This window comes from Haematobia irritans, chromosome 4, assembly GCF_050003625.1.
Source record: "Haematobia irritans isolate KBUSLIRL chromosome 4, ASM5000362v1, whole genome shotgun sequence".
NCBI classification, from domain to species: domain Eukaryota; kingdom Metazoa; phylum Arthropoda; class Insecta; order Diptera; family Muscidae; genus Haematobia; species Haematobia irritans.
Window position 1 is genome coordinate 196,631,673 of NC_134400.1, and position 26,198 is coordinate 196,657,870.

The 26,198-nt window shown below is 33.6% G+C and overlaps 2 protein-coding genes across 5 annotated transcripts in view; both read left to right on the plus strand.

Moving 5' to 3' along the window:
* Positions 1-4,051: 4,051 nt before the first annotated feature.
* Positions 4,052-11,812, plus strand: LOC142236108 (lipase 3-like). 4 transcript variants are annotated; one of them, XM_075307359.1, is made up of 4 exons: positions 4,052-4,226; positions 4,693-4,813; positions 10,367-11,086; positions 11,158-11,812. In XM_075307359.1, exons 1-4 carry the CDS (start codon positions 4,213-4,215, stop codon positions 11,593-11,595), a joined length of 1,293 nt encoding a protein of 430 aa, XP_075163474.1. In that variant the 5' UTR covers positions 4,052-4,212; the 3' UTR covers positions 11,596-11,812. The 4 variants fall into 4 exon arrangements, with proteins under 4 accessions (XP_075163474.1, XP_075163476.1, XP_075163475.1 ...); XM_075307361.1 differs by lacking the exon at positions 4,052-4,226 and adding an exon at positions 4,350-4,368; XM_075307360.1 differs by lacking the exon at positions 4,052-4,226 and adding an exon at positions 4,377-4,396.
* Positions 11,813-16,629: 4,817 nt separating this feature from the next.
* melt (ventricular zone expressed PH domain-containing protein melted) overlaps positions 16,630-26,198 on the plus strand; it is a 68,732-nt gene continuing 59,163 nt past the window's right edge. Inside the window, 1 exon segment of the mRNA XM_075304538.1 lies at positions 16,630-18,208. The gene's annotated coding sequence lies outside the window, so the exon portion shown is untranslated.

Below are 26,198 nucleotides of genomic sequence, written 5' to 3' on the forward strand. Positions count from 1 at the left end.
ATTTTATTTTTATTGAAAAATTTATCAATATTTTATTTCTATAGAAAATATTGTCGAAATTTTATTTCTATAGAAAATTTTGTCAAAATTTTATTTCTATAGAAAATTTTGTCAAAATTTTATTTCTTTAGAAAAATTTATCAAAATTTTATATTAATAGCAAATTTTTGTCAAAATTTTATTTCTTTAGAAAATTTTGTCAAAATTTTATATCTATAGAAAATATTGTCAAAATTTTATTTCTATAGAAATATTTATCAAAATTTTATATCTATAGAAAATATGGTCAAAATTTTATTTCTATAAACAATTTTGTCAAAATTTTATTTCTATAGAAAATGTTGTCAAAATTTTATTTCTTTAGAAAAATTTATCAAAATTTTATATATATAGCAAATTTTGTCAAAATTTTATATCTATAGAAAATTTTGTCAAAATTTTATTTCTTTGAAAAATTTATCAAAATTTTATGAAAATTTTATTTCTATAGAAAATTTTGTTAAAATTTTATTTTGATAGAATTTTTTTTTAATTTTATATTTATAGCAAATTTTGTCAAAATTTTATTTCTATAGAAAATTTTGTCAAAATTGTACTTCTATAGAAAATTTTGTCAAAATTTTATTTCTATACGAAATTTTGTGAAAATTTTATTTCTATAGAAAATTGTGTCAAAATTTTATTTCTATAGAAAATTTTGTCAAAATCTTATTTCTATAGAAACTTTCGTCAAAATTTTATTTCTATAGAAAAATGTATCAAAATTTTATTTCTATAGAAAATTTTGTCAAAATTTTATTTTTATAGAAAATTTTGTCAAATTTTATTTCTATAGAAAATTTTGTCAAAATTTTATTTCTATAGAAAACTTTGTCAAAATTTTATTTCTTTAGAAAATTTTGTCAAAATTTTATTTCTATAGAATAGAAAATTTTGTCAAAATTTTATTTCTATAGAAAATTTCGTCAAGTTTATAAGTCTATAGAAAATTTTGTAAAAAAATGTATTTCAATAGAAAATTTTATCACAATTTTGTTTCTATAGAAACTTTTCTCGAAATTTTCTTTATATAGAAAATTTTGTCAAAATTTTATCAAAATTTTATTTCTATAGAAAATTTTGTCAAAATTTTATTTCTAAAGAAAAAATTTATCAAAATTTTATATCTATAGAAAAATTTATCAAAATTTTATTTCTATAGAAAATTTTGTCAAAATTTTATTTCTATAGACAATTTTGCCAACATTTTATTTCTATAGAAAATTTTGTCAAAATTTTATTTCTATAGAAAACATTGTCAAAATTTTATTTCTTTAGAAAATTTTGTCAAAATTTTATTTCTATAGAAAATTTTGTCAAAATTGTACTTCTATAGAAAATTTTGTCAAAATTTTATTTCTATACGAAATTTTGTCAAAATTTTATTTCTATACGAAATTTTGTCAAAATTTTATTTCTATAGAAAATTGTGTCAAAATTTTATTTCTATAGAAAATTTTGTCAAAATTTTATTTCTATAGACAATTTTGCCAACATTTTATTTCTATAGAAAATTTTGTTAAAATTATATTTCTATAGAAAATTTTGTCAAAATTTTATTTCTATAGAAAATTTTGTCAAAATTTTATTTCTATAGAAAAATTTATCAAAATTTTATTTCTATAGAAAATTTTGTCAAAATTTTATTTTTATAGAAAATTTTGTCAAAATTTTATTTCTATAGAAAATTTTGTCAAAATTTTATTTCTATAGAAAACTTTGTCAAAATTTTATTTCTTTAGAAAATTTTGTCAAAATTTTATTTCTATAGAAAATTTTGTCAAAATTTTATTTCTATAGAAAATTATGTCAAAATTTTATTTCTATAGAAAATTTCGTCAAGTTTATAAGTCTATAGAAAATTTTGTAAAACAATGTATTTCAATAAAAAATTTTATCAAAATTTTTTCAAAATTTTATTTCTATAGAAAATTTTGTCAAAATTTTATTTCTAAAGAAAAAATTTATCAAAATTTTATATCTATAGAAAAATTTATCAACATTTTATTTCTATAGAAAATTTTGTCAAAATTTTATTACTATAGACAATTTTGCCAACATTTTATATCTATAGAAAATTTTGTTAAAATTATATTTTTATAGAATTTTTTTTCTAAATTCTTTAGAAAAATTTATCAAAATTTTATATCTATAGAAAATTTTATCAAAATTTTATTTCTATAGAAAATTTTGTCAAAATTCTATTTCTATAGAAATTTTTGTCAAAATTTTATTTCTAAAGAAAAATTTATCAAAAGTTTATATCTATAGAAAATTTTATCAAAATTTTATACCTATAGAAAATTTTATCAAAATTTTATTTGATAGAATTTTTTTTTAAATTGTATATCTATACCAAATTTTATCAAAATTTTGTTTTTTTAGAAAAAATTATCAAAATTTTATCTCTATAGCAAATTTTGTCAAAATTTTATTTCTTTAGAAAATTTTGTGAAAATTTTATTTCTATAGAAAATTTTGTCAAAATTTTATTTCTATAGAAAATTTCGTCAAGTTTATAAATCTATAGAAAATTTTGTAAAAATTTAATTTCTATAGAAAATTTTGTTAAAATTTTATTTCTATAGAAAAATTTATCAAAATTTTATATCTATAGAAAATATTGTCAAAATTTAATTGCTATAGAAAATTTTGTCAAAATTTTATTTCTATAGAAAAATTTATCAAAATTTTATATCTATAGAAAATATTATCAAAATTTTATTTCTATAGAAAATTTTGTCAAAATTTTATTTGTATAGAAAATTTCGTCAAGTTTATAAATCTATGGAAAATTTTGTAAAAAAATGTATTTCAATAGAAAATTTTATCAAAATTTTATTTCTATAGAAACTTTTCTCAAAATTTTATCTATATAGAAAATTTTGTCAAAATTTTATTTCTATAGAAAATTTTGTCAAAATTTTATTTTTATTGAAAAATTTATCAAAATTTTATTTCTATAGAAAATATTGTCAAAATTTTATTTTTATAGAAAATTTTGTCAAAATTTTATTTCTATAGAAAATTCTGTCAAAATTTTATTTCTTTAGAAAAATTTATTAAAATTTTATATTTATAGCAAATTTTGTCAAAATTTTATTTCTTTTGAAAATTTTGTCAAAATCTTATTTCTATAGATTTTGTTTCATATTAGTTGAGTCCAAAATCGAAATGATTGTTTTGCTCTCAACTCTTCGATGTAAGCTCAAAGAGCTCATTTTATACTAAACATTTAATCGAATCGATATATTGTTACTTATTTGCAGATAAACATCAACGAAATATAATGCACACTAGTCGCTAGCCTCATTTCTGTGATGTGAGCTCAATATTAAAAATATGGCCATCGGATATGTGGGGGCAACGTGCTATATATTAGAGGTGTGCACGTGACACGAAATTGTCGTGACTCATGAAAATTTTCATGACCCACGCGTGAGTCACACTCATGGCAACATCGTGAGTGTGCGTGAGTCACGATAATATTATCTTCGTGAGTGTGCGTGCGTAAATATTTACGCTCACGAAAATAATCCCGCTCACCAACATAAAACGCTTAAGAGTTAAATTCATTTACAATTTTTGTGACACCTGGGATGTTAAGAGTGTAATAACGCCCTCGATTTTAATAATGCTCATGTTTTCAAACACATCGCTAAGGTAAATTACTCCACAAAATTGTTCGTGAGTCACGACATTTTTCGTGAGTCACGACATTTTCGTGCGTGAGTACAAATTTTCTTCTCGTGAGTGTGCGTGAGCGTGAGTCCTACCCAACAATATCGTGCGTGAACTTGAGTAAACTATTACTCACGTTCACACCTCTACTATATATTATCGGAAAAATTCGCAATCATCTAATGCTCTCATATCAACGCCACCAATTGCAGTAATTGTCAGCATCACAAATTTGCCCTATAATCTTCATAATAATCACAGAATTAGCCGCTATCTGTGTTTGTTTGCCTTATGCCTTAGATTGAGGTACAAATGCATAGACCAAATCAGTTTTAGCTCATCGTTATAAGACGCGATTCGATTTTAACACAAAAATACTTTTTAAAATAAACAAACAAAAAATGGCTTCAAATAAATAATTTCGTGAAAAAAGTGAAAATTGCTGCAAATTCTTAAATTTTTGTCAAAGTCTTGGGAAGAAAATCGAATGAAATGAAAAGTGATATGTATGATTATCGTTGCAATTTCAATATAATATTCGCTCTGTTGCCCTTTCTAATAGCCCATTCCCATTAGACTTGAAATCTACTAAAAGCGGATTTAAAATCCCTGTTTTATAAGGCTAATAACCGTTGAATTTTAGTTAAAGTGAGTTTGGAAGTATAATGTGAATGAGGTATAACGGTCTGTGGAGTTACCCTCCACCTATTTCAAAATTTTTAAATATTTCTTGACGGTCGAATAGAATACCTTGACCGCATTCATTAATTTCGCAAAATATAATATAATCGATAATCTGCAAAAAAAGAAATGCCCATAAGAACGTTTAGGTCACGTTTGCTTATCTCGCTGTGCCTATTAAAAGGTCAAGACAAATATGAATTTCAAGATTCGAGATTGTTGTCCATCCATCTCCACATCCTCCTAACTTAAAGGATATACATAAAAATAAATATATATACTTTTTTTAAGGTTTAAGGATTGGCGATTGATGTCATTGTGGAGAAATGAAACAATGAAAGTTTTTATCGTATTGTACTTGATTTTGTTAAGAAATTTAAATATAAACGAATATCATATAACATTAAACACGGTAAGTATGAAAAAATTAAATTCGCCAAATAAAGTGAACCAATATTAGATTAGTCACGAATTCAAACACAAAACTTCAAATATAATAAATAAAAAAATAGTATTTCTGTATATTTAAATACATTTTATTTTTAAACTAAAATTTAACATACATTCGAATAAATTAAATTATATGGGATTTTAATGGACGCATATGATGCCGCCATCTGTTAGGTGATAGAGGTACTAATAGGTATGTTCTCATCCAAATGATTTTCGAAGTCACCTCTTAAGATTTGTAGTACAGACTTGAAGTTGGTCGGAATCGGAGAATGAAGCCAACACTTTTTTGTCCGCGGCGGATGACACAAATTTTTTGCCGCCGACGGCAGCTGCTTGACGGCTAAGCTGATATAAATTTGTCCATTCGGCGGACAATTATCCATTATAAAATCAATTTGAAGTTATTCCAATGGTAATGAGGTTAATTGTACAACCAATCTTGCAAATCAAATTTAAATTTCATTCAAATTTTCTAAGCTAAATTTTTGCAAAATTATTATAGCAACTTGAAATTGATTGTTTGTAGAGGAAAGGTTCAAAATTTTGGCAAAAACTATGACAATTATTAATGCATTTTTCAGATTTATGCGCTTTACAGACTATCAGTTATTCAGGACGGAATGTCGTTGTTTGTAAAGAATCTTACAGTGTGTCGGATCGATACGACTTGTCGGCGATGACTAAATAATCGGTAAATGTGTTATCGATCCCATAAACATGCAGCAGTATCGATTATGCCTTCGCCAAGCAAAACATGCTTGGCGGCAACTGAAATCTGCGGCACAACTCGGCGGCTTCATTCTCTGGAATGAAGTCGACACATTTTTGTCGGCGGCGGTTAACACTAAATTTTTGCCTCCGGCGATGGCGGTGGCGACTTGACGGCTAAGCCGATTGTCTATTCGGTGGCGTACAATTATCCATTATTAAATCAATTTGATGTCATCCAATTGGTAAAGGGTGATACGGTCAAAATTTGGTCAATATAAACTTGACGTATTTCTTTCAATTTTGCATTTAAAAAACCTGAACACCCCTCATTTTGAAGGTGTGTGTGTGTAGAATGTTGCTCCTATTTTGATTTTGGAATTCACTCTTCAGTTGTCCAAATGCCGTCCAAGCAAGAAGAGCAGCGTATCATAATTTTGCTCACGCATCGCGAAAATCCGAGCTACTCGCACGCAAAGCTGGCAAAATCGCTAAAAGTTGCCAAATCAACCGTTACAAATGTAATTAAAGTGTTTGGGGAACGTTTGTCGACAGCCAGGAAGTCTGGATCGGGGGGAAATCGAAAACCGGAAGCCGCTGAGACGACAAAGAGAGTTGCCGGTAGTTTCAAGCGAAACCCTAACCTCTCTCTCCGAGATGCCGCAAATAAGCTGGGTGTATCGTCTACAACCGTGCATCGAGCCAAAAAAACGAGCCGGACTATCGACTTACAAGAAGGTAGTGACTCCAAATCGCGATGATAAACAAAATACGACGGCCAAAGCGCGATCCCGGAGGCTGTACACGACGATGCTGACGAAGTTTGACTGCGTGGTAATGGTCGATGACTGCGTGGTAAAGAGTGTTTGAATAAACGTCTGCTACCTTTCCTGAAGAAACACGGTTGTTCCGTACTGTTTTGGTCGGATTTGGCATCTTGCCATTACGGTAAAAAGGCCATGGAGTGGTACGCCGCCAACAACGTACATGGACAAGAACCCTCCCAACACGCCAGAGCTCCGCCCAATTGAGAAATACTGGGCTACTGCCAAGCGGAACCTAAAGAAGACCAAAAAACTGCTGAGGACGAGCAGCAGTTCAAGGCAAACTGGCTTTCTGCGGCGAAGAAGGTGGACAAGGTGGCTGTACCAAATCTGATGACAGGTGTCAAGCGTGAGGCCCGGCAATTCGGATTTGGAAAAGCGAAACCTAGGTTAGGTTAGGTTATGTGGCAGCCCGATGTATCAGGCTCACTTAGACTATTCAGTCCATTGTGATACCACAGTGGTGAACTTCTCTCTTATCACTGAGTGCTGCCCGATTCCATATTAAGCTCAATGACAAGGGACCTCCTTTTTATAGCCGAGTCCGAACGGCGTTCCACATTCCAGTGAAACCACTTAGAGAAGCTTTGAAACCCTCAGAAATGTCACCAGCATTACTGAGGTGGGATAATCCACCGCTGAAAAACTTTTTGGTGTTCGGTCGTAGCAGGAAAGCGAAACCTAACTGAATATTTTTCCTGAATTTTATACTAATTGAACTTGAAAAAGAAATTTAATTTGATTTTTTAAATAAACGATTTCACCGATTTACACGCGTTTTCCCTTGACCAAATTTGACCGTATCACCCTTTAATGAGATTAATTACAACCAAACTTACAATCAAATTTACATTTCACTGGAATTTTCGGAGCTAGATTTTAGCAAAATTATTATATCAATTATGATACTGATCAATTTTATGTGGAAAGTTCAAAATTTTGACAAAAAATACAACAATTATTAATAAATTTTTCTGATTTAAATTAATATTTTTGATTAATTGGCGGCTAGGTTAGGTTAGGTTAGGTTAGGTGGCAGCCCGATGTATCAGGCTCACTTAGACTATTCAGTCCATTGTGATACCACATTGGTGAACTTCTCTCTTATTACTGAGTGCTGCCCGATTCCATGTTAAGCTCAATGACAAGGGATCTCCTTTATATAGCCGAGTCCGAACGGCGTTCCACATTGCAGTGAAACCGCTTAGAGAAGCTTTGAAACCCTCAGAAATGTCACCAGCATTACTGAGGTGGGATAATCCACCGCTGAAAAACTTTTTGGTGTTCGGTCGAAGCAGGAATCGAACCCACGACCTTGTGTGTACAAGGCGGGCATGGTAACCATTGCAACATGGTGGCTACCTACGTTGTAGATCAAAACAAGTATATACGGCCGTAAGTTCGGCCAGGCCGAAGCTTATGTACCCTCCACCATCGATTGCGTAGAAACTTCTACTAAAGACTGTCATCCACAATCGAATTACTTGGGTTGCGGTAACACTAGCCGATGGCGATGTAAGGTATCTTAAAACTTCCTAACATCGTAATATATACTACGTAGTCTATACGTGGTATATATTAAACTAAAAAGGGCCGATTAAATACGTATATAAGTATATAATTAATTAAATTCTATAGAAATAAAATTTTGACAACATTTTCTATAGAAGTAAAATTTGGAAAAAATTTTCTATAGAAATAACATTTTGACAATCTTTTCTATAGAAATAAAATTTTGACAAATTTTTCTATAGAAATAACATTTTGACAATCTTTTCTATAAAAATAAAATTTTGGTGGAGTGGCAACCATGATTATGAACCGATATGGACCAATTTTTATGTGATTGGGGATCGGCTATATATAACTATAGACCGATATGGACCAATTATGGCATGGTTACAAACAGCCTTATACTAACACCATGTTCCAAATTCCAACCGGATCGGATGAATTTAGCTCCTCCAAGAGGCTCCGGAGGACAAATCTGTGGATCGATTTATATGGGGGCTATATATAATTATGGACCGATATGGACGAATTCTTGCATGGTTGTTAGAGACCATATACGAAACCACGTACCAAATTTCAACCGGATCGGATGAATTTTTCTCCTCTAAGAGGCTCCGGAGGTCAAATCTGGGGATCGGCTTATATGGGGGCTATATATAATTAAGGACCGATATGGACAACTTTTGGCATGGTTGTTAGAGACCATATACGAAACCACGTACCAAATTTCAACGGGATCGGATGAATTTTTCTCCTCTAAGAGGCTCCGGAGGTCAAATCTGTGGATCGGCTTATATGGGGGCTATATATAATTAAGGAGCTATATGGACAACTTTTGGCATGGTTGTTAGAGACAATATACTAACACCACGAACCAAATTTCAATCGGATCGGATGACTTTTGCTTCTCTAAGAGGCTCCGTAGGTCAAATCCCATATAAATATGGGGCTATATGTAATTATGGACCGATATGGACCAATTTTTGCATGGTTATTAGAGACCATATACTAACACCAATTGCCAAATTTCAGCCGGATCGGAGGAAATTTGGTTCTCTTAGAGGCTTCGCAAGCCAAATCGGGGGATCGGTTTATATGGGGGCTATATGTAATTATGGACCGATATGGACCAATTTTTGCATGGCTGTTTGAGGCCATATATTAACATCACGTACCAAATTTCAGCCGGATTGGATGAAATTTGCTTCTCTTAGAGCAATCGCATGCCAAATTTGGGGGGTCCGTTTATATGGGGGCTATACGTAAAAGTGAACCGATACGGACCAGTTTTTGCATGGTTGTTAGAGACTGTATACTAACACCTTGTACCAAATTTCAGCCGGATCGGATGAAATTTGCTTCTCTTATAGCAATCGCAATCCAAATTTGGGGATCCGTTTATATGGGGGCTATACGTAAAAGTGGACCGATATGGACCATTTGCAATACCATCCGACCTACATCAATAACAACTACTTGTGCAAAGTTTCAAGGCGATAGTTTGTTTCGTTCGGAAGTTAGCGTGATTTCAACAGACGGACGGACATGCTCAGATCGACTCAGAATTTCACCACGACCCAGAATATATATACTTTATGGGGTCTTAGAGCAATATTTCGATGTGTTACAAACGGAATGACAAAGTTAATATACCCCCATCCTATGGTGAGGGTATAAAAAATCGACTTTTCCTATATCGTCGTTATGGAACTGAAGCCGATTTAGTACAACTGCAACCATGTTTTCTATCATCTCTGATGTCTGCCATCGTCGTTAGAAATATGGCAGCACCGTTCGGGGGACTCTGTTTACGAGCTATCACTCCACAGATGGCGCTAGTATATATATATATATATATATATATATATATATATATATATATATATATATATATATATATATATATATATATATATATATATATATATATATATATATATATATATATATATATATATATATATGTGTATGTCCGTTAAATACAATAACAAATATTCAAAAAAAAAAAAAACTTTCCATATTCCAGCTTTATTAAATAAATAATTTTATTAACTTAAACTTAATATAGGAAAAATAAATAAAATAAAATTAGATTTTATTAAAAAAAAAAATAAATACGTATCAAACCATTATTCTTGACATAAGGTGAGTATTAAGTTCGAGTTTAGCCGCTAAAATCGCTAAAGTGAAAACTCATGCAGTAAGAAAAATGCATGAAATTATACAGATTTGTTGCAAATTTTATTATAACTTGATGGGGAAAAGCCCAAAGCAAATTTTCACAAAGTTTGTATTCCTCAAAATGGATTATTAAAGAAAAGTAATCGTGAAAAAATGACGTTTTTAGCGGCTAAACTCGAACTTAATACCCACCTATACAAATGAAATTTTCACTAGAGATGCCTTTTGGGCTTTAACAATGAATGAATTTATTTTTATTTTTTATTTTTTCTTACAATTTAAATTAGTGTGGCCGAATCATTCAGCATAATTATCCCTGTGAAAAGCATGTAGTGCAAACCAGTGATGGTTATCTAATAACCGTATTTCGCATACCCCACACACTGTGGACTTACAATGTACGAGGACGGAAAAGACCTGCAGTACTATTGACACATGGTTTGATGTCATCATCCGATATTTGGGTTCTAAATAAACCCGAAAATGGTTTACCATTTATGTTGGCCAATGCAGGCTATGACGTATGGTTGGCCAATGCCCGAGGAAATATTTATTCCCAAAACCATGTATCATTGGATCCAACATCGGGACAATTCTGGGATTTCTCTTTGGATGAGATTGGTCAATATGATTTGCCGGCCATCATTGATTATATCATTGCTACCACTAAACAGCCCAGTATACACTATGTGGGCTATTCGCAAGGCACCACTTTATTTTTTATAATGCTCTCTACGAAACCTAGCTATGGATCGAAAATAAAAACCTCGCATTTATTGGGGCCTGCGGTATTTGCATGTCACATGACATCACCTTTACTCATCCCTGTTGCCAAAATATTGGGCAGACCATTTGCTGCCAATTATTTTGCCAATATATCCACCCACAAATATGATGAAGTAATACGATCCAAAGTACCTTCAATGTGCAAATATCCCATTGTGGATACAATGTGTGCTAGTTCCATAAAATTACTTGCCGGTTGGGGAACACCATATCTCAACTATGTAAGTTCGAAAAGAAGATCATTCATAATTAGATGCGAAATCTATGATAATTTTTGTGTGTGTGTTTTCAGGATATCTTAGAGGATTTTTTTAAAACTGCTCCGGCAGCAATATCTGTACGCCAACTGATGCAATATTACCAATTTGTATTCTCTTGCGATTTTCGACCGTATAGTTTTGATGTCACAAGGAATATACAAAAATACGGAATGGCCCAACCTCCCTCATATAATCTTCAAAATGTCCATGTGAAAGAGCCCATAGATGTCTACTATAGCGACAATGATTATTTTGTATCACTGCAAGATGTTGAACAACTCTATCGACTATTAGGTGAACGAGTATCGTGGCATCGTGTGAAATATCCAAAATTCAATCATTTTGATTTTGTCCTATCAAAAAATGTCAAAGAAGTTATCTCCGATTGTATTGTGGAGCAAATGGAAAAATACGAAGGTCGATCGGTCAATGGAAGTTTTTGTAATCATTTCAAAGAAACACATTTCTAAACTGGAGAGCCCGAAAGGAAGGACTAAAGGCGGGCCTGATATTAAAGACTAAGTTTTTTTTTATATAAGGATATTTTAATTGAAATTTCTTAAACTTGATTTAAAGCAATTTTGATTTGCTTGATTTAATTTAAAGCAATTTTGAATAAATTTATCGTTGCATTTAAAATGAAATACTTGGAAATACCCATATAATAAAATATATCTATAAAACAAATATCATGTAGCTGTCATTTCTAATTTATACCACTGCGAACTTGATAACACATCATATCAGTTACCCTATGTACCTTCTATGGGAGGAATTCAATGTGTCTATGTATTAGAACGGATTGACCACTTTATAATATTTTAACATTTAAGGTAGAGGATATTGAAAAGGGAGTAGGGCTGTCATTCGCGATAAATCCTTTCCCGAAATCCCGGGATTTTCGGGACGGGATTAATTCCGAATCACCGGAATTGAATCGAATTCCGCAAAAATAATCCAAATGGGGGGTATATTAACTTTGTCATTCCGTTTGTAACACATCGAAATATTGCTCTAAGACCCCATAAAGTATATATATTCTGGGTCGTGGTGAAATTCTGAGTCGATCTGAGCATGTCCGTCCGTCCGTCTGTTGAAATCACGCTAACTTCCGAACGAAACAAGCTATCGACTTGAAACTTGGCACAAGTAGTTGTTATTGATGTAGGTCGGATGGTATTGCAAATGGGCCATATAGGTCCACTTTTACGTATAGCACCCATATAAATGGACCCCCAAATTTGGTCTCTAACAACCATGCAAAAATTGGTCCATATCGGTCCACTTTTACGTATAGCCCCATATAAACGGACCTCCAAATTTGGCTTGCGATCGCTCTAAGAGAAGCACATTTCATCCGATCCGGCTGAAATTTGGTTCATGGTGTTAGTATATGGTCTCTAATAACCATGCAAAAATTGGTCCATATCAGTCCATAATTACATATAGCCCCCATATAAACCGATCCGCCGATTTGGCTTGCGAGGTCTCTAAGAGAAGCAAATTTCATCTGATCCGGCTGAAATTTGGTACATGGTGTTAGTATAGGGTCTCTAACAACCATGCAAAAATTGGTCCACATCAGTCCATAATTATATATAGCCCCCATATAAACCGATCACCAGATTTGACCTCCGGAGCCTCTTGGAAGACCAAAATTCATCTGATTCAGCTGAAATTTGGTACGTGGTGTTAATATATGGCCTCAAACTCCCATGCAAAAATTGGTCGAAATCGGTCCATAATTATATATAGCCCCCATATAAACCGATCCACCGATTTGGCTTGAGATTGCTCTAAGAGAAGCAAATTTCATCCGATCCGGCTGAAATTTGGTACATGGTGTCAGCATATGATATCTAACAACTATGCAAAAATTGGTCCACATCGGTCCATAATTATATATAGCCCCCATATAAACCGATCCCCCGATTTGGCTTGAGATTGCTCTAAGAGAAGCAAATTTCATCCGATCCGGCTGAAATTTGGTACATGGTGTCAGCATATGATATCTAACAACTATGCAAAAATTGGTCCACATCGGTCCATAATTATATATAGCCCCCATATAAACCGATCCCCCGATTTGGCTTGCGATTGCTCTAAGAGAGGCAAATTTCATCCGATCCGGCTGAAATTTGGTACATGGTGTTAGTATATGGTCTCTAACAACCATGCAAAAATTGGTCCACATCGGTCCATAATTATATAAACCGATCACCAGATTTGACCTCCGGAGCCTCTTGGAAGACCAAAATTCATCTGATTCAGCTGTAATTTGGTAAGTGGTGTTAATATATGGAAATTCTGGCCGGGCAGTATAGAGAGACGGACCATATGGCCACAGAGCATGTTTATCATCATCCTAAACCGACGTATATTATACCATGTATAGAAGAGTGGGAAGACATGATAAAACATTCGGAACCCTGAACATGTATACGGACGGATCAAAGATGGATGATTGCAGTATTTTTCAGGCTGAGATTTATGCGATCACGAAGGCTGCTGAGTCGCTGTTGATGAGGCCGTTATTCAGAAGCGATATCAGCTTCTTCATCGACAGTCAGGCAGCTATAAAGGCATTGTGCAGTGCTGACATAAGGTCTAGGGTAGTCAACCGCTGTCGTCGAGAACTCAAGGTTCTCACTGAACAGCATAATATAACTCTGTGCTGAGTACCTGGGTACTATGGGATAATAGGAAATGAGAAAGCGGATGTGCTTGCCAAGGAGGGTGCTCGTGGAACGAACAACATCCTAGCGGACGTTTTTCCTCCACTATCTTCTTATCATTACAGTATAGAGGTTAAATATGATGAGCAATGGCGAAGACGCTGGGTCTCTTCGGATGGTTACGAGCAAACCAAGTTGATATGGGATGAAAAGAAACGTAGGAACTGTGAAATTTTGTTGTCGATGAACAGAGAGGAATTACGGCCATTGATTGGTATCATAACAGACACAACACACTTGGGAAACACATAGTAAAAATAGGACTTAAAGACGATGATATCTGTAGATGGTGCCTGGACCCGGAAGTTACGGAGGACTCGTACCACTTCCTGTGTCAGTGCCCAGCTTTATCCTTTAGAAGAAACAAGATACTGGGCTCCTTTTTCTTTCAGACTCTCACTGATCTACGGGAGTGCAGCTTAAGGAACGTACTTGCCTTCATCAGCGCCTCTGGTTGGTTATTCTGAGATTTCTTTCGAAGAGAACGAGCAGATGGAAGTTTCTGGGACAAAGCGGCCGCATCGGAAGAAGAAAGATTGAAAAATCACATCGAGGGATCACAATGGACCTATACTGGTCTAAGTGGGCATCAATACAAGACATTGATGTCACCCTCTACAACCTAACCAACCTAATATATGGCCTCAAACTCCCTTGCAAAAATTGGTCGAAATCGGTCCATAATTATATATAGGCCCCATATAAACCGATCCCCAGATTTGGCCTCCAGAGCCCCTTGGAAGAGCAAAATTCTTCCCATTCGGTTGAAACTTGGTACGTGATGTTAGTATATGGTATCCAACAACCATGCAGGAATTGGTTCCTATCAGCCCATAATTATATATAGCTCCCATATAAACCGATCCCCAGATTTGACCTCCGGTGCCTTTTGGAGAAGCAAATTTCATCCGATCTGCTTGAAATTTGGTACGTGGTGATCGTATATGATATTTAACAACCATACCAATATGGTCCATATCACTCCATAATCATATATAGCCCCATATAAACGGATCCCGAGATTTGGTTTTGGAGCCTCTTGGAGGAGCAAATTTCATCCGAGTGAGTTGAAATTTGATACATTGTGCTTGTATATGGTCGTTAACAACCATGCCTAACTAGGTCCATATCGGTCTATAGTTATATATATATCCCTCAGATAAATCGATTTTCAATCACACAAAAATTGGTCCATATCAAGTTCATAATTGTATATAGCCCCCATATAAGCGACCCCCATATTTCAATTATGGCTGTCTACGTACCGTGCAAAAAGTCGATTCGTAATTATTTGTAGACTTAACTATACATAACTTTTTTGTCTAATATATACCACGTATGGACTAACTCACAGTTTAGAAAACGATGTTAAAAAGTTTTAAGATACCACAACCCAAGTATTTCGATTGTGGATGACAGTCTTTCGTAGAAGTTTCTACGCAATCCATGGTGGAGGGTACATAAGATTCGGCCTGGCCAAACTTACGACCGTATATACTTGTTTATTAATAAATTGGAGTCTTCATTCAATGTAAACGACCCTTAGACCATTGTCGACTGTGAGAGATGTTTTTCAACGCGTTTATTTGATGAAACTTTAGATGCTTGCTATTTTTATGAACCCTACGGGAAATGGATCAACCACAGAACCGGTACAGGACTAGTCCCTGGTGTGTATGGACCAGTCCCAGTTCTGGTCAAAACGTATGGAAGGGACCAGTCACTTTAACATGGGTTTGTCATTGACGGGTTAAATTTACATTTTAGGACGCGTCTTGGACTCATCCCAAAGGACACGTCCTGGGACAATTTAGCAGGAGCACCCCATAGACAGGTCCTCAGGAATCAGTCTCGGACAAACTCTTAGAAATCTCTTTCAATTTGGGCATCCCAATCGAACCGGAAACGAAAAGAAAAAAAACTTTTGAAATATGTCGAACAATAGGTTATTCTGATAATTTTATTTCAGTAAATGTAAAGAAATTCTTGATATTAAAATCTTAATAGATCTAAGATTTTAATATCAAGCGAGTACGGATATAAATAAATTACGACTATTTAAAAATTGCAAATAACTGGAGCACTGGTATCAGTTCTGTGATAGGTCCGTCAGTGGCAATTTGCACCAATTTCCCATAGGGAAGTTACTTAAAACGATGAAGTACAAAAAATTAACACAACGGTAAGAAAACATACCTATTATAATGAAAATCCTTAAAATCTTGTTTTTATCCTCCATGTTCCGATATTCGGAATCGCAAAAATTTAGTTTTCTTATAAAGAAAATATTGACATACCAAGGGACTTAAATTAAATTTGTATTTGAACTTCTTATCAATGCGATTCCGAATATCGGAACATGCCCTTATATGATTTTTTTACTTTATTTTTGTGTTAATTTTTTTTATCGAATCCCTGAATTTTTAAAAATCAAAGCCGAATGACAGCCCTAAAAGGAAACTAGTACATCGTTAACCGCCAATCGCCATTGATGTGCTCACTCATTCATTCATGATTTCAATTGGGCTCTGTGTGTAAATTCCGATAACAACAGGTGTCATTTTTATACCAATTTACAGAGAGTTAAATGAATATCCGTTGAAGAGAACATCTTTCATATGATACTCTCAAGAAAAAAAAAGAACATGTTAAGAGCGTGAGAGTGAGAGAGTACATGCTCTTGTTAACTGTTAGCTGAGTTAGTTTTGTCAACGATTAGACCATTTTCCCCATACACATTTGAAGATTTTGTTTAGTCTTTAATTTGGCTTTAATGCGATTGTTTTGTGACTCGGTTATCTTAAAAAGTGCTTCTACTAAGTAATTGTTGGTGTCAATTTATTGGCATTTTCGTTCACACATACACTTTAACAGTCAACAACATTTTCTGCTTGTATAGTTCGTTTTGTTTTTGTCACAACAATGAGAAAAATAACGCATATGCAGGTCGATCGCCTATAGTATATGTTCGTATAGAAAACAAAGCAACCGCAGCAACGGCAACGGCGTCAACAACAACGTTGATCGTTTGTGAGTGTAAAAAAAAAAAAACAAAAATTAAACAAAAAAGATTGTGAATTAGTATGGTAGAGAATGGTAGTAGAGTGAGAGTGGTGTTGTTCGTTGAAACAAGATAAGCGGATACCATATAATAATAATAATAATAATGCTAAGCATTGGCCATAATTGTTTGTTATAGTTGTTGTCTATATATTATTAAATAGTGGCTAAAAAGAAAAGTAAAAAGTTATCACGGTAAAAAAAAATGTAGGAAAATCTAAGCAAAAATAAAATGTGTAGCAAACTTAAATATATTTGAGAAATATTAAAAAACAAAACACCACATATAATTTTTTAAAAGAAATCATAAAAATACAGTGCGAGGTTAATAAATTTTAAATAGCAATAACTTCAATAATCAAATACACTTGAAACAATAAACACCCTGCTTGTGTGAAAAAGAGGTACTTGTCAAACAAGAACACCCAATACCATTGTCGTCGCCTATCGCCGTCAAATTCTCATTAATTTTCTTATTAAAGCCACACCGCAATGGTAACGGAAGGCAATGACAAAATTCGCAACGTCAACGAGATTCATCAAAAATTGATTTCGTAGACATTGAGTAGTCAAAATTAAATTAAAACAAAACAAACAAAAAATACATCATCATATATGGTATATACATAAAATAAAAAGTGAAGTGCCTAAAAAAATTCGATTTTTGTTATATATAAAAAAAAATATTTAAAATCAGCATAAATTTAGTAAAAGTAAAAATAAGCTTTGGTTTAAGCAAATTCACCAAGAAATCAAAGCCAGCCAGAAACCCCACCTTTTTTACCGCAAAATCGAAGAAGACAAAAAAAAACAAATCAACAAGAAGCAAAATTTTCAACCAGTTTCAGAACTCAAGCGTAAACAAGTTTTATTGTGATATAGTTTGTCCCCCCCTCTCTTTCATGCCCTCAACCAGCCATTAACATCATCATCTTCCGCTTCATAAAACGGTGGGCTTTGAGTTAAGCCAAGTTGATAGCTAGCTTTCCTGAGCCATGGAGTATTGAGTAAACCAGGCCGCGTGGTTTACCTTAGAAAACCGTTTTTTATTACTTTATCTTGTAGTTGTATCTGTGCTCTATACATCCCAACTAACTGAAACTCTAAAACTAAAAACAACAACAAGAGTTATATACTACCATCCCATACCTGTTGTCTGGACGGATACATATGTGCGCCTGTGTGTGTGTGGTGTTTATATGAATTTATTCATTTATTTGTATGGAGGAAACATGTTTGCCAACTCTGTTACCAGCAATGAAGCAACAACAACAACAATAAAAAAATGGTAAGTGAATACCCGGAATCCTAACGGTAGATACATGCTTTTCTATTTTACACCATATAGTTTTCACAACATCCAAACATGATCATATATAGATTAATGATGGATTTGTCTGGAACTTTTAAAGGGGAGACGGCTGGTGGTAGTTGTGGTCCTCCTCTTTTTATCACATTTAACTCTATCATATATTGGTTTCTCTGTGCAGAGTTGCATTGCATTTTTACTTTTGTCAAAATATCATAAATTAACTATTGTTTTTTTTATCGCATTTTGGTTTTATTTATTACTATTTTTAATTGTGGTCTTCGTTTAACCGATTTGTTATTGTTTTATGTGTTTATATGGTAGTGTGACTAGGGCTCTCATTGATGAAATCTGTGTGTGTGTGTGACTCTTCCGCTCTCTCTCTCTCTCTGTCGACTCCATTTGTGTTAACGGATAGTTAGGGTTACCAGATCTTCAACACATCGCATTGAATGAGAAAAATATTATTCTAATTAACCCTCTAATGCCCAATCCCGCCTTTAGGTGGGCTTATTTAATAAGGAAGCTTTTAGTAAAACACACCTTAAGACAACAAAAATGGGTAAAATAATAAGAAAACTGTTCAAGAGGCTTTGCGCAGCATAAACTGAATATTACCGTATAAATTTTTCTTGTTTAGTTTTCTTGCTTTTGTGTCGTTAACATTGAAAATTTAATCAGCTGGCAAAAAAATTGGTGCATTAGAGGGTTAACACTACCTTCACACAAGGGCTGTCATTTTGGATAAATCCCGTCCCGTAGTCCGGGATTTTCGGGACGGCATTAATCCCGGGATTTTTCGGGAACCCGAAAAAATAATCCAAATTTGTTAAATTTGTGGCTTTTTAAGATTTTTCATTAATAGATTAGAGCCTTCATTCAGCGCAAACGATCCTTAGGGCATTGTCGACGGTGAGAGATGCTTTTCAACGCGTTTATTTTATGAAACTTTAGATGCTTGATATTTTTATGAAGTTTATTAAAACGATGAAGTACAATAAATTAACACAATGGTACGAAAATGGGCCTAGTATAATGAAAATCCTTAAAATCTTTTTTGTTTGTGTAAGATACTTTCTAATTTAGCCACCGTGGTGCAATGGTTAGCATGCCCGCCTTGCATACACAAGGTCGTGGGTTCGATTCCTGCTTCGACCCAACACCAAAAAGTTTTTCAGCGGTGGATTATCCCACCTCAGTAATGCTGGTGACATTTCTGAGGGTTTCAAAACTTCTCTAAGTGGTTTCACTGTAATGTGGAACGCCGTTCGGACTCGGCCATAAAAAGGAGGTCCCTTGTCATTGAGCTTAACATGGAATCGGGCAGCACTCAGTGATAAGAGAGAAGTTTACCAATGTGGTATCACAATGGACTGGATAGTCTAAGTGAGCCTGATACATCGGGCTGCCACTTAACCTAACTTAACCTAATTTAGTTTTGTGTTGATTTTTGGGGATTCTTTTCTTCATAAAATTTAATTGGACTAAGTGGTACCATTTGATTTTTAATTTTTTTTAATTTGCTTTTATAATCCTTTGTTGTTTTTTTGTTAATAAAATTGAATTAAGCCAAATTGGCTTAATGTACTACACTCAAAAAAAAGTGAACTCTCTATTTCACTAAAGCCAATTTAACTTTATTTTAGTTCATGGAATTATTATGTTTGGAGAAAGTTTCCTTTACTCTAATAATTTTTTGTTTACGTTAGTTAAATTAACTAAAACCGAGGGAAAAACTAAACTCAAATGAAGCATAATGATTAACTAAATTCGTACCTTCCACAAAATAGTTCAGAATTTCTTTAAATTTGTAAATTTTACCAAAAATGCGTCCATCATGAACTTCGTATATCACTAAAGACATTCTTGCAATTTTTAACTCCAAGTTTTTCCTTCAAATTACAAAATTTTCTTTAACAAGTGAAAAAACTTAGTTATGTCTAATAAATTTTCTTGAATTTGTCGAAAAATATTTACTTATTTTGATTACATCGGCGTGATGCCAACGTTTGTAATACTGTTTAGTTAAAATTTTCTACAAATATTCAAAATTTTCTAAAATTAACCGAAACATTTCTTCCTGGTGGGTTCACTGTTTTTTCAGTGTATAATTTTTTGATGCTGAAGATTTTTATCACTCACAATATTTAATGATTCAGGAAAATTTCGGGATTCCGAAAATATCCCGGGATTCAATATTTTGAAATCCCGAATCCCTGGATTTTTAAAAATCTATCCCGAATGGCAGCTCTATTTCACACTATGCTCAAAGATAATTTAGAAGAAGATGCAGTCTTGTCATAGTAAAACTGAAGCACCAGAGGACTCTGCCAACAAAATATCATAAAGTTTGCGTCGACGTGTCTCTCAAATGTACTGCCGTTTGCGTCGTAAAATACCAAAACATTTGTGTTTTTCAGAAATTTCTGAATAAAAACCCACAAAAGCAATACCAAAACGATTGTAGAAAATTAAAATAAAACGTATGTGAATCTTAAAGCGAATATTCATTATGGTTTTATGTGAATATTGCCGTTTTAAATTTATTCCTGGGCAGAGCTGCTTTGGAAAAAATTGACAAATAAAACAATTTTTTCTCATAGCCCTCTACACCTTGACATTTGTTTTCTCTTTATAAGAGCATAATGCTTAATCTTGTTATACTCAGTTATCTTTGCTATGCTCGAAATCTCCTTTTGTGATATTTTAAATCTCGTTTTTGTATGGAAAGGCGATTTGCTAGTCTCGATTTTTGTAGAACCATAACCTCTTGATAAAGTGTTCTATTAATACGTCTCGATGTTTAGCTCCAAAATCTTTTTACAAAACTCAAGTGTTGGCTTAGTTGCAGATTTAACAGCTACTAAAACTAAAAGACGTATACACCTAGACCTTGCTTTGCGTTGCAGATACGTTCCAAAACAACACGACGCAAAGTGAATTATGAGTTTCTATGGCAAACCATGCAAAGATTGGAGACCGATAACAACGCAACTTTGAAAATCTAACGACGCAAAGTGAAAACTAGTACTAATTCAGCAGCGACGCAACTTCGAAACAACGCAAAGCGAAGTCTAGGTGTACACTCAAACATTTACAATGAAAATAATCACAGAGTTGTAATACGCTGTACAGCGGAATTTGAACGAGATTTTGTTCCAAATTTACAAAAATCTATCGAGATTTCAGTCAAAACCTACTTTGAGAAGATTTCGACATAGTGTGAACTGAGTGTTACAAAAATCGAAATTATTCTTTGAATCATAAACATTTCGGTCATCAACATTGACTGTTTAAGATCATTTTTCGTGTAATTAATATAATAATTTCCTTGAATTAAAATAAAGTTCAATTGACTTGCCCCCTTTTATTGTATAACTGAGTTTCCCATATATGCACTGGAAAAATATTATCGTAAGGGCAAAGATTCCATGTCCTTAAAATGCGAATGCGTATTTTGCTTAACTATGAGAGCAAAACGAATTCAATGACAAGTTTGTCGAATTTTTGGAAAAGAAACAAGTATATACGGCCGTAAGTTCGGCCAGGCCGAAGCTTATGTACCCTCCACCATGGATTGCGCAGAAACTTCTACTGAAGTCTGTCATCCACAATCGAATTACTTGGGTTGCGGTAACACTTGCCGATGGCAAGGTATCTTAAAACTTCTTAACACCGTAATATATACCACATAGTCCATACGTGGTATATATTAAACTAAAAAAGCCGATTAAATACGTATATAATAAAGTTTAAAGTTTCTATAGAAATAAAATTTTGACAAAATAAATTTTGAAAACATTGTCTATAGAAGTAAAATTTGGAAAAATTTTCTATAGAAATAAAATTTGGATAAAATTTTCTATAGAAATAAAATTCTGACAAAATTTTCTATAGAAATAAAATTTGGATAAAATTTTCTATAGAAATAAAATTTTGACAAAATGTTCTATAGAAGTAAAATCTTGAAAAAATTTCCTATAGAAATAACATTTTGACAATGTTTTCTATAAAAATAAAATTTTGGTAGATTATTTTTGGCTCGAGTGGCAACCATGATTATGAACCGATAAGGACCAATTTTTGTGTGATTGGTGATCGCCTATATATAACTATAGACCGATATGGACCAATTTTGGCATGGTTATTAGCGGCCTTATACTAACACCACGTTGCAAAATTTCAACCGGATTGGATGAATTTTGCTCCTCTAAGAGGCTCCGGAGATCAAATCTGGGGAACGGTTTATATGGGGGCTATATATAATTATGCACCGATATGGACCAATTCTTGCGTGTTTGTTGGGGACCACATTCTAACACCACGTACCAAATTTCGGCCAGATCGGATGAATTATGCTTCTCCAAAAGACACCGGAGGTCAAATCTGGGGATCGGTTTATATGTGGGCTATATATAATTATGGACCGATATGGACCAATTTTGGCATGGTTGTTAGAGACAATATACTAACACCACGGACCAAATTTCAATCGGATGGTATGACTTTTGCTCCTCTAAGAGGCTCCGGAGGTCAAATCTGGGGATCGGCTTATATGGGGGCTATATATAATTATGGACCGATTTCGACCTATTTGTGCATGATTGTTAGGGACCATATACTAACACCATGTACCAAATTTCAGCCGGATCGGTGGAACTTTGGTTCTCTTAGAGGCTCCGCAAGCCAAATCGGGGGATCGGTTTATAAGGGGGCTATACGTAAAAGTGGACCGATATGGACAAATTTTTGTACGGTTGTTAGAGACCATATACTAACACCATGTATCAAATTTCAGCCGGATCGGATGAAATTTGCTTCTCTTAGAGCAATCGCAAGCCAAATTTGGGGGTCCGTTTATATGAGGGCTATACGTAAAAGTGGACCGATATGGACCAATTTTTGCATGGTTATTAGAGACCGTATACTAACACCATGTACCAAAATTCAGCCGGATCGGATGAAATTTGCTTCTCGTAGAGGCTCCGCAAGCCAAATCGGGCGATCGGCTTATATGGGGGCTATATATAATTATGGACCGATATGGACCAATTTTTGCATGGTTGTTAGAGACCATATACTAACACCATGTACCAAATTTCAGCCGGATCGTATGAATTTTGCTTCTCTTAGAGCAATCGCAAGCCAAATTTGGGGCTCCGTTTATATGGGGGCTATACGTAAAAGTGGACCGATATGGCCCATTTTCAATACCATGTTTCGTTGGGAAGTTTGCGTGATTTCAACAGACGGACGGACGGACGGACATGCTCAGATCGACTCAGAATTTCACCACGACCCAGAATATATATACTTTTACCATCCTATGGTGGAGGGTATAAAAACATTATATCAGAGAAATGCGTCTTCTATATGGCTTTAATATTTCAGAAAATATTTTTTAAACTAATAAGTTAACTTTTTTTACTACAAAGCGTTCAAAAATAAGAGAGTTTTCAACACTCTTTTTTAAATTCTTTTTTTACTTGAAACTTAGCATAATATCTACTAAGTCTGAATGTGGAAATTAGGGTTGTCGGTAAACCATTTTGAAAGGGCTATAATAAATTAATAAATTAAAATTTGTTTTCTAGAATGAAGTACACAAAACTCAAATTTAAAAGAGAAATGAGTCTTAAATGTGTACTTACTTAAATTTTCCGTCTCTTTGGCTCGGAATTAATACCAGTAAAGCCAAAATAGTGTAAAGCCAAAATCTTTGGAACAAGACATGCGTTTTTCAGCAATTTTATGTTTTTTGCTTAGCGTCGGTCAACTTGGTTGTAGTAATTTTGAAAAATTCTTCAAAAACAATATATACTTGAAAAAAAGCATGATTTCTATTTCAATTTGAGGCCGAATTTGGAGATTAAAGTTGTCATTAACACGTTTTCAACAGTCTTCAAGAAAATTCACATGATGAAACAATCAGAAAAAAAAGAATAAATGCAACCTTTTTTCTAGTATCAAGTACGCAAAACTCAAATTAACAAAAAATTATTGTATCTTAAAGGTAACCTTACTGCAATTATCCGCTACTGTGACTCGGAATCAATACCAAACTCATTAGTGAAAAGACAAAGTCTTTGAAACGGGCTATGATTTTTATACCCTGCGCCACACTGTGGAAGGAGACGAGATAGACACATGGTGTCTTTGGCAATAATGCTCGGGGTGGTTCCCTGAGTCGATATAACCATGTCCGTCTGTCCGTCCGTCCGTCTGTCTGTGAACACATTTTTGTGATCAAAGTCTAGGTCGCAGTTTAAGTCCAATCGACTTCAAATTTGGCACATGTTCCTGTTTTGGGTCAGAATAGAACCCTATTGATTTTGGAAGAAATCGCTTCAGAGTTAGATATAGCTCCCATATATATCTTTCGCCCGATATGCACTTATATGGATCCAGAAGCCAGAGTTTTATCCCGATTTGCTTGAAATTTTGCACGAGGAGTACAATTGGTAGTATAGTCGAGTGTGCAAAATCGGTTGAAATCGGTTCAGATTTAGATATAGCTCCCATATATATCTTTTGCCCGATATGGACTTATATGGCCCCAGAAGCCAGAGTTTAGGCCCAATTTGGTTGAAATTTTGCACATGGAGTACAATTAGTAGTGTAGTCATGTGTGCCAAATTTGGTTGAAATCGGTTCAGATTTAGATATAGCTCCCATATATATCTTTCGCCAGATATGGACTTATATGGTCCTAGAAGCCAGAGGTTTGGCTCAATTTGATTGAAATTTTGCACTAGGAGTACAACTAATAGTGTAGTGAAGTGTGTCAAATTTGATTGAAATCGGTTCAGATTTAGATATAGCTCCCATATATAGCTTTCGCCCGATTTACACTCATATGATCACAGAGGCCAATTTTTTACTCCGATTTAGTTGAAATTTTGCACAGGGAGTATACTAAGCATTGTTGCTATGCGTGCCAAATTTGATTGAAATCGGTTCAGATTTAGGTATAGCTCCCATATATATGTTTTTCTGATTTCGACAAAAATGGTCAAAATACGAAAATTTCCCTTTTAAAATCGCCTCTGCTTAGTCGAAAAGTTGTAAAAACTACTCTAATTTTCCTCTACTTCTAATACATATATATCGAGCGATAAATCATAAATAAAAGTTTGTGAAGTTTGCTTAAAATTGCTTCATATTTAAATCTTTCCCATATTTTTTTACTATCATTGTGTTTCACCCTAGTGCATTAGCCGACTTAAATATTGAGTCTATAGAATTTGTAGAAGTCTATCAAATTCTGTCCAGATCGAGTGATATCTAAATGTATGCATTTGGGACAAACCTCTATATGTTCAGCACCCAACACATTTGACGGATGTGATATGGTATCGAAAATTTAGATCTACAAAGTGGTGCAGGGTATAATATAGTCGGCCCGCCCGACTTTAGACTTTCCTTACTTGTTTTTGGGTGCATTATGCATAGACAGAAAAAAAGTAAACTATTTTTCGTTTAACTTGTAGTTTGTTTCAGATTTCCATAAAGTATTGTTCGAATAAAGAGACAGTATTGGATTTTTACTATCATATACGAAATTCTTCTCATAAAATCAAAATTTAATTATAATTAAAAACAAGTAAGGAAAGTCTCTATTATACTCTGCACCACTTTTAGATCTAAATTTTCGATACCATATCACATCCGTCAAATGTGTTGGGTGCTATATATGTTATATAAAGGTTTGTCCCAAATACATACATTTAAATATCACTCGATCTGGACAGAATTTGATAGATTTCTACAAAATCTATAGACCCAAAATTTAAGTCGGCTAATGCACTAGGGTGGAACACAATGTTAGTAATGTCCCACGGTGTGGCGCAGGGTATAAATATGGGAAACATTTAAATCTGAAGCAATTTTAAAGAAACTTCGCAAAAGTTTATTTATGATTTATCGCTCGATATATATGTATTAGAAGTTTAGGAAAATTAGAGTCATT